This window comes from Podarcis tiliguerta (genome assembly GCF_965153285.1).
Source record: "Podarcis tiliguerta genome assembly, chromosome: 14".
Lineage (NCBI taxonomy): Eukaryota > Metazoa > Chordata > Lepidosauria > Squamata > Lacertidae > Podarcis > Podarcis tiliguerta.
This window is the reverse complement of record NC_139547.1, coordinates 39,027,966-39,043,508: the sequence shown is the minus strand read 5'-3', so window position 1 is coordinate 39,043,508 and position 15,543 is coordinate 39,027,966. Positions and strand designations below refer to the sequence as shown.

Genomic DNA, 15,543 nt, shown 5'->3' with positions numbered 1-15,543 from the left:
TGGTCTGTTCTGATTGGCTGTGGCTCTTCACTTTCTACTTTATTCTTCTACCTGGAGATGCCAGGGTTTGCACCTGGGGCCGTCTGCAGCATGGCGTATTCTCAGCCAGTGAGCTATGGCCTCTTCCTTAAGTCAGGCCAATGGTCCATGATGATATTGTCTACACCAGGGGTCATCAAACTTTTTCAGCAGGGGGCCAGTCCACTGTCCCTCAGACCTTGTGGGGGGCTGGACTATATTGGGGGGGGGGTGAACGAATTCCTATGCCCCACAAATAACCCAGAGATGCATTTTAAATAAAAGTGCACATTCTACTAATGTAAAAACACCAGGCAGGCCCCACAAATAACCCAGAGATGCATTTTAAATAAAAGGACACATTCTACTCATGTAAAAACACGCTGATTCCCAGACCGTCCGCAGGCCAGATTTAGAAGCTGATTGGGCCAGATAATTTGCCTACCCATGGTCTACACACTGTCTGGTGGCAGCTGTCCAGGATTTCAGGCAAAGTGTCTTTTTTCAGCTCTGTCTGGAGATGCTGGGGTTTGAAACTGTGACCTTCTGCACACAAAGCAGTTGCCCCTGAGCTATGGACCTTCCCCCTGTGGTAAGAATTTACTTCTATGCCACTTTGTTTGTTACGCAGGTGAGGAACCACCTTTTAAATAAAGCATGGGATCCAGGAGGGACCCAGTGTTTATTGTAGCTATTGAAATGGGTCTCTGATTCTTATATCACCTCTAATAAGGGAAGCTGCCTTATATAAAGTCTGGTCATTGGGCCATATTGTTCAGTATTGTCTACACTGATTGGAAATGGATCTCCAAGGTTTCAGGCAGCAAAGAGCTGCTGTCACTTAGTGTAGATAAAAGGGAGTTGGGTGGAGCAACGGTCCAACTTCTATGCTCCTATGACTAACAGACTTATTATGACATAGCACTTCAGCTTTTGTGAACTAAGGACTGCTTCCTATCTGCAGTTGTGTCATCCAAATATGGGCTGTAGCCAATGCTGGTCCGACTCAGAGTAGACCCACTGAAATTAACAGACACGGCTAACTTTTGCACATCAGTCTCAGTGGGTCTACTCTGGTTGGGATTGAGTTGGGTGTAACCTTATGCTTATACACAGGTGTATCGGTACAGTCTGTGGCAATTCAATTAAAGCTTAAACATATGCAAAATAAGCACAGTCACATTCACAACAGCAGTAATGGCTAAGGACACAGTCTGTAGTGGGACAGGAAGCCCTTATCTCTATTCATACCCAAACAAATAGAATCAAACCAACTGATAAGTTGTGATTCACCCAAACAACATGCACCTTGCCCAGCAGTGACAGAAAGTTACCAAGAAGAAAAATCACTTCTGGATTCTTAGAACATTTCCAGGAAACTAATTCACTTTATGATGCCATAGTGGTCGATACCACAGCACCACAGCTAACCCCAGTCTTGTCTTTTACTTATTTATTTCATAAAACCTATACACCATTCAATTGCAAAACAACAGCAACAAAGCTGTTTGCCAAAAAAAGTGTTCTACAGTGTGATCATATGCATGGCTACTCAGAAGTAAATCTCACTGAAAACTTACTCCCAGGTAAGTTTGTTTAGGAATCTCTATACAGTGGTGCCCCGCAAGACGAAATTAATTCGTTGTGCGAGTTTTTTCGTTCTACGAGTTTTTTCGTCTTGCGAAGCACCAGTGTATTGACGGTTTCCCATAGGAATGCATTGGCGGTTTAAAAAAAAAAGGCGCAAGACATTTCGTCTTGCAAAGCAAGCCCATAGGGAAATCCGTCTTGCGAAGCAACTCAGAAAACGGAAAACTCTTTCGTCTTGCGAGTTTTTCGTCTTCCGAGGTATTCGTCTTGCGGGGCACCACTGTATTTAGGAATTCCTGGGAGTAGGAGTGGAAGTGTCAATTTCATTTCTCTCGGTTTCTCTCTCTTTTTTTTTATTCCTAATTTCATTTCTCCGCATTTTGATGCATTCTGTGTTTTTGTTTGCTTTTAAATGCTCATAAAAATTCACCAGCATTTCAGCGAGGCTTTCTAATAATCAGCACAATTTTGTCTGCAGTTTTGACTAACGCATACATTTTTGCAAGCAATTTTCCGCTTGTACGAAGCATTTTTGTATGTTTGCTTCTATATTCATTTTCACCCACACTTTCCCCCCAGTAGATGCATTTCAATAGACGTTGGCGAGTTGCAGAACAGCATCGCAAAATCTGAACAAGCGCGGATTTCGAAGGATGGCTGTACTCCAGTTCTCATATGGTTTGGGAAAGTACAAATGGGATAGATTCAGCTTTAAATATGAACTGAATCAGATTTCTCCCCCATCCCTACTGGGAGTAAGCCAGTGGTGTCTGATCCATCAGGGCCTTGTCCAACCAACTTCAGTCTGCCTTCCTCAGAGGATTTTCTCTGCCAATTATTAGATTTGGCTCCGCCTACCCATAAGTCCGGCAACACGGGTGGCGCTGTGGGTTAAACCACAGAGCCTAGGACTTGCCGATCAGAAGGTCGGTGGTTCGAAATCCCGCGACGGGGTGAGCTCCCGTTGCTCGGTCCCTGCTCCTGCCAACCTAGCGGTTCGAAAGCACAAAGTGCAAGTAGATAAATAGGTACTGCTCTGGCGGGAAGGTAAACAGCGTTTCTGTGCACTGCTCTGGTTCTCCAGAAGTGGCTTAGTCATGCTGGCACATGACCCAGAAGCTGTACGCCGGCTCCCTCGGCCAATAAAGCAAGATGAGCGCCGCAACCCCAGAGTCGGTCACGACTGGACCTAATGGTCAGGGGTCCCTTTACCTTTACCCATAGGTCTCACTGCCTTTTGCCCTACCAGTCCTTATGGGCACCAGTCACCACTGGAGTAAGCCCTATTGAACTTCTTCTGAATAGATGTGTCTAGAATTGCACTGCTAGTCTGGTTCAGCTCTGTTTTGGGAATCACCAAGCCAACCAGTTCTGAATCAATGCCAACCACTGCAACAAAAACTATCACTGCAATGGAAGAGGTAGGTGTTGGGGGGAGAGTTAGATCAAAGTGCTGCTGGAAACTCTTATCAAAGTCTAGGGATGGGGTGCCAAAGACCAAGAAATGCAGCTGAAACCCAAAGATGGGAGCAACCAAGGCAACAGTTTGAAAGCTCTTTGGTGTAAGATGAGGGGCAACCTCCTAATAATGTACATTGGTGCACATAATCAAACTGTAGAGGGGGGAAGTACTTTCCTTGCCTATCCCCAAAGGGAAAAGGCCTTAACTCAGTATTAGAGCATTTGCTATGAATGCAGAAGGTCCCTGGTTTCATCCCTAGCATCTCCAGGTAAGACTGGTTAGGAGAGACTCCAAGTCTGCAACCCTGGCAAGTCGCTGTCAGTGAGTGTAGACAATACACAGCTAGATGAACCAATGGGTCTGAGTGGGCATAAGGTAACTTAGTGTGTCTTGAGAGGCTGCCACACCCAGAAAGCTTCTCAGCAAGATCAATTCTACACTTTCAGGAGAAACCTGAAGGCATTTTATATCCCAGGAGTCCAGGACTTTGAGTGATTTTTGCAACCAATTCTGGGCGCATCTTGATTTCCCAGGAAAGTGGCAGAGGGAAGAAATTGGTGCATAATCAACTGAATTTAATTCTTCCTCCCAATGAAAAGGTTAACAGCTGCTGTCTTTGGGGCAATTGACTTGAACTGGGTGAGGTGGGGGCAGGGAGGATACAAGCTTCTTTCCATTGGAGGTTTTGGAGCGTGGGTGATTGCTAATGATTGTATTCTTGGGAGAAGCAGGAAGGCTTGAACTGACAACAGATTTGGCACGCAAGAGCCTTTGTTAAGTCAGCCTGTTCAGCATGTCTGAAACGCCATTGACAAGGGACCATCCTCCCCCTGGCTCCCGTAAGACATCATCCATGGGGCAAAACAGAGTGCATAGATGTCCCTTCTCCTACGACTTAAACTGCTGCTAGCAGTTTTCTTTTTTAAAAAATCCACATGCTTTTGTGATGCTATTTGAGAGAGAAATAACAAAGGAAAAGTCTGCCTCTGAGATGCTTCCACAAACCTGCCTCTCCACCCCCTTCTCTAACAGCAAAGCACTTTGCCAGGATTTGTCTAGTTTAGGGATTGGGCATTGGTGGTTTTTTGGTTGTTGTTTTTTTGCAAAGGCATAATAAAGTACAAGTTACAAGGAGTGGGGCGGAGGGAGACCACCAGAATATCCCCCTTTCTTCTGTCTCTTCTCCCCGGTTTATTTTCTCCCACTAAGGGGTAATAAGAGAGAAACCTTTTTCTCGGAGATCTCTCCTCCTCAGCGCCTCAAAAAGCATCACCAGAAAAGCACTAGAGAACATCCTTGCCTAATATAGGCACAACTCCCTTTTGTTCCTAGGAAGCAATTGCTCAGTTGCACGCCTGCTTGGTGATACTAGAACAGAGGGAGGGAGTGTGTGTGTGTGTGTGTGTGTGAGAGAGAGAGAGAGAGAGAGAGAGAGAGAGACTGACAGACTGAAGGCCATTTGGGGAAGGGCTGTAACTGGTGCTTAGCATGCAGAAGGTCCCAGGTTTAAATCCTGGCATCTCCCAGTAGAGATTGGAGAGAAACCTCTCTGAAACCCTGGATAGCCACTGCCATTCTGTGCAAACAATATTGAGCCAGAGAGGGATCAATGACTTGACCCAGGATAAACAGTGTTCTTCTGCTTTGGGGAAGGGACACAGCTCAGTGAGAGCACCTGCTTCTCATGCAGAAGGTCCCAAGCTCTATCCGCGGCGTTGGGATTAGAGAAGACCCCTTGCCTGAAGCCCTGGGGATCTTCTGCTACCAGCCAGTGCAGGCAACACTAAGCCAGGTGGACCTATGGTCGACTGGGCAAAAGCAGCTCCTTACGTTGTTGATAGCTGCCCAGCTCCCTAGCTTATCCTATCCGATGCAGAAACAAGGGGAGCCGAGACCACGAAGCCCGCATGGGGAGATGGGAAGTACTTACTTCTCCCTAGCCCCTCGGCTCGCCACGCCGTCTCCTCCACCGCCCCATAGCGTCTCAGAGGCTTCTCTGCTTCCATGCTGGCCGAGATGGATCTCTTTAACTCCATGCCGGAGCCCTTTTCTGCCTGGGCCCTGTTCCCTCGGCTGCTTGGCGGGCTCCCCTTCCTCCTAGCAGACCATCCCAGCCGGAGGAAGGGCTTGAAGGAAAGGGAGACGCAGAGGGACTGCTCGGTGCGCGTTTCTCGGCTTGTTTGCTACCAACGCCGGGGCTGGCCAGCCTCGCTGAGCTCACTGCATCTCCCTCCGTCGCGCTGGTACCCAGAGGAGGAGGGGAGGGATGCAGCGCGCATGCTCAGTGCGAAGATGCTCGTGAAAGGAAGCGCCCGAGGGAACGCAGGGGAGGGGAGGGGGAAGCAGGCAAACAATGAGGGCAAATATGCCGTAGTGGGGATGGAGGGTATGTATATATACATATTGAGTGAGTATGGGAAAATGCTAATCAGTGACCACACATAGCAGGGGGTCAGAGGGAGATAGCCTGAGTCTCTGAGCTATCTGTGTGTGTTCGGGCGTGGGGTAGGGAGGAAAAGGCAGCACCCCCAAAAAATCCCCAGCCCTAAGATCGGAGGTGCCAACAGGGCAAGACTTGGGGGCAGAAGAAGTTTAAAAGTCCAGGGACCTACTCAGGAGAGTTTATTTGTTTCATAAGCATATTTGCAAACCACCAACTCATGAGAGAGTTCTGGTGGTTTGCAAATTGTTTTATTGTGCATTGCATATGTCTATATCTCTGTATCTCTATAGATATAAATATAATGGGGGTCTATAATAAAATCATGAAAACATCATAAACTCATAAAGTGCAGGAGAAAGAACCAATGCTGAATTAAATTAATTATCTAAACAAACAAATAAAAGACTTGGTGAAACAAAAACATTTTGAGCAGGTGACAGAATTCAGGGTTATAGGTGCCTGCCTGATTTAATGGAGAACAGTGCCCCAAAGTATTGATACCCTTACACTAAAAGCTTTGCTATGTGTAGAAACTATATCAATATGAGAGAAGGGTGGGGCAGTGAGGGGAGATTCTCCAGAAGAGGGCAGTGATCTGGCCAGCATATGAGAGCTTTCCCTGACCCCTGCCTTCTGCCCCAGCCAGCATGAGCAATGGGTTTTCAGAGATGGCAGTGGCTGTGCCATTTTGCCACCACTGTCCATCCACGGTTTGCTCTGCCAGATGTGACGACGCACTGGGAAACTTAGACATTCTTTCAGAAAATTAGATGAGTCAGAGGAAGTTAGGAAGAGGCCAAATCTTCAGTTGGGACAGGAAACAGCAAACCCATTGACTGTTTTGTCAATGCAATTAAAATGCAGCTATCAATGCATATTGCTTTCTGAGTACCACCTTCACACTGCAGTTCAGTTGATTGGAACATGGTGCTGATAATGCCAAGGTTGCAGGTTCGATCCCCATATGGGACAGCTGCAAAGTCTTGCATTGCAGGGGGTTGGACTGGATGATCCTCAGGGTCCCTTACAACTCTAGAATTCTGGAATTAGCTGGCTCCACCCATCAATGGCTTTAGCTCCACCTGCTGTTGGTCTCCCTGCCTTCCACCTTACCAGCCTCAAAGGGCACCTGGCACCTCTGTTTATTCATGAGATTTTCATCACAGGCAGCAAGAATACCAAGGCCAGGTAATGCACTTCCACCTTGCCTGATCTTCCGTTTGGTCTGGACACGGCAGAGTTTCCCTTGGGCTGTTTTAAAGGACAGCAGATGCAAGAGTAACTTATAGACTGTTGTTGTGCATCCAGAACAAGAAAGGCCAGACAGTGCTATGAGTCAGGAGCTTAAGCAGCAGGTGGTGGTGCCGTTTTTACTGCTAATTTGGGGGTGATGACTGTGTGGAGACGTTGCTGGGGGTGGGCTGAACTGATTCATTGGAAGCAGTGCAGGAGTGGGAGGAAGCAGAGGCACCCATATGGGTTATGGTGGAGGAAGAGGTGATGAAGACAGCTCAAAAGACAACAGCGGCCCACCCTCTAAAATACTAGTAATAATAACCCGGCTCTTCAGATATGACGGTGAGAAATGGCTTTTCTCTCCCTTTAATTGTGAATGCTGGAGGTGGGTGCCAACAGAAATGGAGCCCCAATGGATCTGTTGAGCAGCAAGGAAGAAGTGTTAGAATGCTTGGAGAAAGAAAAAGGGCTGTGGCTCAGTGGTAAAGCATCTGCCTTGCAGGCAGAAGTTCCCAGGTTCAATTCCCAGCATCTCCAGATAGGAGGGGGTAGACTTGGCTGGAGAGCTGCTGCCAGTCAGTGTAGACAATATGGAATTAAGATGGGCCACAGGCCTCACTCGGTATAAGGCAGCTTTGTACGTGCCTAGGTTTCACAGAAGTGCAAAAGAAATCTGAAACAAGCCTCAGACCTAAGGGGGCTACCCCACCCCAAAGAAAACAGCTCAGGGAGGACTGAGGATGCTCAAGAGCTACAGCACACTGGATCAGGGGACCAGGAACTTTTATTGATATCCTTACAGTTTATAGTATCTGGTTAACTGTGTCATAGTCTCATGCTTAGCAGCAACGTGCAGAGCTCAGTGGAGTAGGAAGCCAGCAGAGTCCATGAGGTGTACTTGCCTGGATGCAGAGTCAGTATCCAAAGTCAGGTCCAGTCCCAGGGTCAAGCAAACAGTAATCCATGTGGTCAGAAGGTTCAGGGGTCAGGGAATCTGATGGTCATGGGGGTCAAGGGTCAAGACAAGCAGGAAGCAGCAAGGTAAGGCTAAGTATCTGGCTGCTGCTGGAAACTCTGATTAATAACAATAATATTTTTTTATTTCTACCTCGCCCATCCTGGTTTAAAAACCGGGCTCAGGGCGGCTAACAGCAAATATAAAACATTGGTTAAAATGCGACTTAAAAACAACATAAAACAGCATAGAATACAACATAAAATGCAGCATCAATATCAATAAAATTCAAAAATGCAGGGGTCATTTTTGGAAGAAGGCTGAAGCCAGCTGGTTCTCATCAGCTTCTTCTCTGTGTCCCTGAAGGCTGATCAGCTGCAAGTGGAGTTCACTCCCCCCTTCAGGCTGCTGTTCATCAGGTGAAGCTGACTCTGGGTCCATGACAAACTGGCATGAATCCTGATCGGGGCCATTCTTCTAGGACAGAGGTGAGGAACCTCAGGCCTGGGAGCTAATTGCAGCCTACCAAACCTCTCCATCTCGCTCTTGGATATCTCCTCAGGTCACACACTCCTCGCTCCACACCACACCCCTCACTGGTCTTTTGTCAAACCCTGGGTGCTTTTGCCTGATTGGAAAACATCCTTGAACTCTGCTAATGCCTCTTGCTTGCCTGGTTAGAGGATAGAGAGGAGTGTGCGAGTAGAGAAACTAGTCAAGTACAAAGGTACTGTAAAATGTGCATTGGTTGCTCCACCCACTTTTGTCTCTGGCTCCGCCCCCACTGGCATGTGGCCCTCAGAAGGGAATGTGGCCTTTGAAAAAGGTTCCCTACCCCTGTTCTATGAAGCAAGGCTACACAGAAACATTTTGTTGCAGCTCCCACTTTTTTAATTTCAGCACCTGATGTGCTGCATTCTTTGTCACGTGCCCAGCACCTGAAGAGACAACAAAAAATAAAATAAAATGCAGTTCTCATTTTAGAAGGGGGGAAAAGCCGTAACAACTGCATCATAAAGCAGTAATAAAAACAGCCACCTAAAAATGCCGCCATTAAAAACAACACAGAGCAAGTCGGCCCGCAGGGAATTTTCAAATAGAAGTATAAGCACACAAGTGGAAACTGCAGCAAAATGTTGTGGCGTGGAGGGCTGCTGTTCAGGAGTCCACACACTCCATTCCGCACCTCTTGGCCATAGCTCAGTGGCAGAGCAGCCCAATCATCAGACAGCATTCTGTGGTCCCTGGGCATGCTTTGTGCACATTGGGCTGTTTTGGGGGTCCTCTCCCCCAAACCTTGCACATATTTCCACAAAACACATGGCTTGAGCAGCATGACAATACTGCCCCCTGGGCAGGGCTGGCAACATTCTGGCTACATAAGCAACAACACTCAGCACCTGAGGTTGGAAATAGAGGGAACGGTTTGTAGATATGACTTGTAAATGCAAGTGTGCTGGCTGCCAGTGGCAATCATACCCTCACTTTCAGGGGATTGTTGAAGTGTCACACTTCTCCATTCACGTGGGCAGGGATGAGGGTTTGGGGGTTTTTTAACAGTCAATCTGTGTATAAATTTTAGGAAATAAATAGGCAGCTTGTTCCCATTTTTAGATGCTCTCTTCTGCCCCCAGGAATCTCCGCATCCCCTTGTCTGAGTGTGCACAGAGGTAGCCCTCACAGAAAAAAGTTGCCAGCAGGTGCAGAATGCCGCGGCGAGACTCCTTACTGGGTCCTCGCTGTGAGATCACATTCACACGGTGCTATACCAGCTGCACTGGCTCCCGGTGGAGTACAGGATCAGGTTTAAGGTGCTGGTTTAAACCTTTAAAGCCCTATACGGCCTAGGACCCTTGTGCCTACGGGACCGCCTCTCCTGGTATGTCCCGCGGAGGACCTTACGGTCTTCAAACAAAAACATCTTGGAGGTCCCGGGCCACAGGGAGGTTAGGCTGGCCTCAACCAGAGCCAGGGCTTTTTTGGCTGTGGATCTGGTGGAATGCTTTGTCACAAGAGACTAGGGCCCTGCGGGACTTGACAAATTTCCGCAGGGCCTGCAAGACAGAGCTGTTCCACCAGGCCTTTGGCCAGGGCACAGCCTGACTCCTTCCTTTGGCAATCTTCGTAGAACTTTAGCCCAATGGTTGCCATTAATTTGATTTGAATTCATTTTATAATGAAATGATTTTAGAATGTTGTATTACTTTATTGTTGTTAGCCGCCCTGAGCCCAGCTTTGGCTGGGGAGGGCGGGATATAAATAAAAAATTATTATTATTATTATTATTATTATTATTATTATTATTATTATTATTATTATTAAAATCTACACCTTTATAGTTAGTCAGACCATTTGTCCATCTAGCTCAGTACAGTCTACACTGACTGGCAGCAACTCTCCAGGGTTTCAGATAGAAGTCTTTTCCCAGCCTGACCTGGAGATGCTGGGGATTGAACCTGGAACATCCTGCATGCTCAGCACATGCTGCACCACTGAGCTACAGCCCCACCCTCACTAGCCTTTATAAAACCCTCTCACCATCCTTCATCGATGCCCTGTCCAATCCATTTAGATTAAAGCCCGAATTACTGCTATATATAGATCCTGGGCTATTCAGCATGTATTTGACCATTCTCAATTGAGCTTACAATTTCATGTAAAGTTCTTCCATCAATGTCATGGGTTTCCCCACAGCAGCTCAGGGCTAATGTCCTTGCTGAGCTTTGGTTACGGATATAAAAAGAGGTGGTGCATGAAATGGAGTCAGCTGAGCATATTTCATTGAACAAATAAATGCAGGACTTCCATCTCCATCCTTCAAGTATTAGCCAGGTGATAAGGGCTAATACTGACATGCAGAGATCCTGCGAATGAATTATACTGCAGTTATTACAAAGTTCTGACCACCAGATTGGATTGTTTGCAGTATGTAAGCCCAGGGAAATGCATACATAAGTAGAATGAATGGGGTTTGTTTGTTCCAAAGGTGTGAACAGCAACTGCAGAACAGAGAGAGAATTTCTATCCAGGTCAGATTGGCCAGTGCCTGGAAAGTTTGGATTTGGGAGTGGGGCATGGAGAGAAAATGCAAGTAAGAGGTGAAATGATAGAAGTTTATAAAATTATGTGTGGCATGGAGAGAGTGGATAGAGAAGAGTTTCTCATGGCACTAGAACTCAGGGATATCCAATGAAACTGAAATTTGGAGGATTCTAGACAGGGACGTGGGTGGCGCTGTGGGTAAAAGCCTCAGCGCCTAGGGCTTGCCGATCGAAAGGTTGGCGGTTCGAATCCCCGCAGCAGGGTGAGCTCCCATCGTTCGGTCCCAGCGCCTGCCAACCTAGCAGTTCGAAAGCACCCTTAAGTGCAAGTAGATAAATAGGGACCGCTTACTAGTGGGAAGGTAAATGGCGTTTCCATGTGCGGCTCTGGCTTGCCAGAGCAGCTTCATCACGCTGGCCACGTGACCCGGAAGTGTCTCCGGACAGCGCTGGCCCCCGGCCTCTTGAGTGAGATGGGCGCACAACCCTAGAGTCTGGCAAGACTGGCCCGTATGGGCAGGGGTACCTTTACCTTAGACAGATAAAAGAAAGTGCTTCTTCACACAGCACATAGTTAAACTATGAAACTCACTCCCACTAGAAGCAGTGAAGTCCACCAGCTTGGGTTGATTTTAAAAAGAACTGTTAGAGGAAAGGATAATATGTGTTTTTAAAGTTAATGTTATATATGGCCATCTGTAACCATGTACATGCCTGTCCAGCTGCACATTGGCTATAAACTTAAAAAAAATAAAAATAAGGATGCATGTCCGTGGCAGCCAAGGTGACTGTTTGCCATGACCAATATCTGGGTGCTCATCTGGAGGCCCTCTGGGCTGCAGGGGTCTGGATCTCAACCCTGAAATCCAACCCTAGCTGTACCGCAGCATTTGGTATGGGTCATCTGGTCAGATGAGGTGCTGCATGGTAGATCCATGATCAGGAAGGTGGCTTTTTAAAAGTTAAAAACAGCTGTCAGGGGGTGGACATATTGGGTACCAGCTTACAGGGTTAGCCTACGTACATCAAGAGGCTGCTGTGCTTCAATCATGCCCACAGTGAATGAACAGAGGCAGGGTATGACAGCAGGAGAGGTATGAGCCTATGAGCACTATGGCCCAACTCTTGTTTTGACTAATATGTGCCAGGAACCCATGGGGAAAGGTAGACGAGTGGTTCCAGAACCATGGATAGCTCCCTTGGAAGGTGGTAGCCTCTCCTTCACTGGAGGTTTTTAAGCAGAGGTTGGATGGCCAGCTGTCATGGATGCTTTACTTGAGATTCCTACATTGCAGGGGGGTTGGAATAGGTATCACTTGGGTTCCCTTTCAGCTCTACAATTCTGATTCTATGTACTTGATTTCAGCACCATGGATAGCTCCAAGTGAAAGGCCTTGGTTGCAGCACCATGGACAGCTCTGAGTGAGCAACTTGTCCAAAGGCTGGGGATGAACTGGAGTCTTGAGTTTTTCCCTTCAAGTCACCTTTCCCAAGCATCAGCCACTTGGCTTAAAGATTGTGGCCTCAGGTCTGCTAACAGGTACTTCTTCTCCTTTTGGTGGTCTCCAGCCTGGCATGCTCCCTTGGGCAGGTGCAATAGCATGGGGAACATTTGGTTCCTCTTTATGAGTCGGGCTCAGGGGAAACTGTGTAAGCCACCCTGAATTCCTTGGAGGAAAAGTGGGATGTAAATCAAAATAAATAATCAGAGCATGGCAGAGGTGAAGAAATGAATTCAGCAGTTGGGCTGGATTCTTATCTTCCCGCCCTCCTGTCCGGCAGTTGGGTGGCACTTTCCACCCACCAATCACCTGACATCACATCAGGCAATCTGTTTTTGCCAGTGCAGTTTGAAATGTGTCACTTACAAAGTGCCACTCACAGTGCTTTAGAAGTCCCAAGAATCAGCTGTGGGGTGGCATTTGCAAAGTGAAGCGCAACAGTGCTTTGTAAGCACTTCTGATCAGTGGTGTCTGCAAAGTCCCTTTTACTTCAGCTGCATCTTTACCTGTTCCACCATTGACATCAGGTACAGGGTCAGGTGGGCATGGATTGGTCAAAATGGCCTGGTGCTTCTAAGCAGGCCCATGGGCCCACCGTGGCACAACCACCTGGCAATTTCTCCCTCTCTAATGCAGCAGGCCAGGATAAACTCCTACATTACTTCTGTTGCTTGCAAGCTTCTTCCAAATGAGTTTCCATTTGGTTGAGATAAAAGTGCTGATCCCACAGGCAGCCCAGGTTACATGGTTCATTTCCACATACTGTTAGTCAGCAGCAAAATGTTTTCAATATCATAATTTTATTATCTTTATCATTCAAAACATTTATATGCTGCCTTTCCGGACCATGTCCACCCAAGGCAAAAAAACCACCAAAAAACACACACCCCAAGACCCAACAGAATGCAATACAACACTACAACAAAGCTTCCAAAACACATTAAAACCCCCCCACAATTTTCAGGTTACTTGAGGCAGAAGGCTTATATCAGGACCGCCACCCAGTTTATTTACTTTGAAACAAATAGAAGGAATCACTGTACATATAAAGCACACAGATTTTTCTTTTTTTAAAAACCCCCAAAACACTTAATAAACTATTAAAATGATTGAGAATGTCATTGTATATTAAATATTCTGTCATAACTGCAGTATTTCACATATCTGCAGCAATACTGCAGCTGAAAGCAGCAGGAGATCAGAGTCAGTAGTTTAAATCTGTATAATAAATAATGCCATTTTTTTGAATTACTTCACTATCGTTAGAGAAAGAGAGAAAGCACCATTCACTTGGGGAAAACCATATGGGTTAACAAAGACAGATGAAGCGGCTTTTTTAGAAGCTGAAGCAGAATGAGACTGAAGATTAAATTTTTACACCATGTTTTCTTGGTCCTCATGAAACGATCTTGCAAGCTTTGCACAGAACCCATGCTGCCTTGCTTTTCCAGTACAAGTACATTGCAGGAGAGGGGAAGCATAATCCGCAAGGAATTTTAATAATTAGCAAGGAGAACACTGATGACTCAATATTCCACCCGCCTTCCATCTGAGCAATTAAACTCTGCTATAAAATTAAATTATACAGTTAATGTTTCTCCACTGTGAGGTTAGCTGCTGTGATAGGCAAATGTTTGCGCTGCCCTGTAATAAGCAAGCCACTTCAATCCCTCGAGAAATGGCCCTGCAGCACAGAGAAAGACTGTAGGAGAGAAATAACGAGCAACTGGCCTCCTTTGCACAGGAATAAATAGCAGCAAAAATCAAACAGTTTACTGAATATACTGACCTTCAGTTGTCTGATCAATAACACACTTGTGACCCGTGAAATGGGAATCCTGATCTTAAACACTGGCGTATCAAGGGGTATATTTGTTACTTATAAATGATGTCATTTTGGAGGTGCAGTTGACCTGGAGGTTCTGTTGTACTGTCTCTGTTGAAATTATTGGGACCTGGGCAAGAGCAGGGATGGGTCTTAAGACAGGAGAACACTGTTTTCCATTCATGAACCAACTGACCTACGTCCTTTGCCCTTCATGAATCCAGGTGGACTGTGCCCTTTGCTGGTTGTTGCCTTTCATGATTAAATGACATGTGCCTTTTGCCATTCATGAATTACTTTTCTTTTTATAAAACCAATTACAATACATAATCAAAAATCAACAAAACATGCTCTCCACTAAAACAAATTATCATAATATCACGCCTGAATACTGGGACAAAAAATATGCTAGTTTTTCAAATAACTCTTTATATACGAAACGGCTTTGTATTCACCCAGGCATAGGCAAACTTGGCCCTCCAGATGTTTTGGGACTACAATTCCCATCATCCCTGACCACTGGTCCTGTTAGCTAGGGATCATGGGAGTTATAAGTCAAAAACATCTGGAGGGCCGTGTTTGCCTGTGCCTGCATTAGGCCATCCAGCCACTACAATGAAAGTCAGTAGTTCTTTAGGCTGTGAGGCAGGGGTTTTCCCCCCAGACTTGAGATCCTTTTAAGTAAAGATGCCAGGATAGCACCTGAATACTCCAAGATGCATACATGTGGTGAGTTGGTTTTTGTGTGGCTAGAATGTAACCTACTACATGAAGGTAAAATTTTACATCCATTGCTCCACCTCCTTTTGTATCCGGCCCTGCCCATCCTGGGCATGTGGCCCCCAGGAGATTAGCTATGAGGGAATGCAGTTCTTGGGCTGAAAAAAGTTCCCCATTCCTGCACTGGAGACTGGAACTAGCAGCTGCCTAAACAAAGCCCATGGTTGGCAATCTTTTTAATCTTCTAGTTAGCCCACTCTGCCTACTAAAGACCCTGCCCAGCCTTCACAATTTATTTTCAACCTGATTTTAATAACCTTAAAGACTAGAGCCATAGGATTCTGCATTCTGTCCACAATATCAGTTATTGTTGCTTACGAGGCAAAATGGCAGTCCACAGAGCATTTTCTTAACCAGGCCTTCTCAGTCTGTGTATTTGTAACTAAAACTGCAGACTTTCTCTCCAAGCCACCATTAATATTTTTATTGTCATTATTTATATGTTTTGAACAGGTTTTATATATGTACATAGTTTTGATTCTATTAATGCTTATTTTTTCTCCTGTCAGAGAAAACGGCAGGGTGTAAATATATACACATAAGAAGAACAGCAACACTCTTGTGCGCTTTTGGTTGGAGGGAAATGACCTTGGAAAGACTGTCCAGAACATCGAACTGCTTGGGCAAACTGTAGAACGGAAATTGCTATCAGACTTCACCCTCTCTAAGCTGGAGGGACAGATTAAAAATA

General features: G+C 46.1%; 1 protein-coding gene across 1 annotated transcript in view; it reads right to left on the bottom strand.

The window, feature by feature from the left end:
* The window catches only part of LOC310664024 (bMERB domain-containing protein 1), a 41,000-nt gene extending 35,668 nt beyond the window's left edge, over positions 1-5,332 (bottom strand). Inside the window, exon 1 of the mRNA XM_083412583.1 lies at positions 5,001-5,332. Within this exon, the coding sequence (XP_083268709.1) occupies positions 5,001-5,106 (106 nt within the window). The 5' untranslated portion in view covers positions 5,107-5,332. The remainder of the gene's footprint in view (positions 1-5,000) is intronic.
* Positions 5,333-15,543: the final 10,211 nt, after the last annotated feature.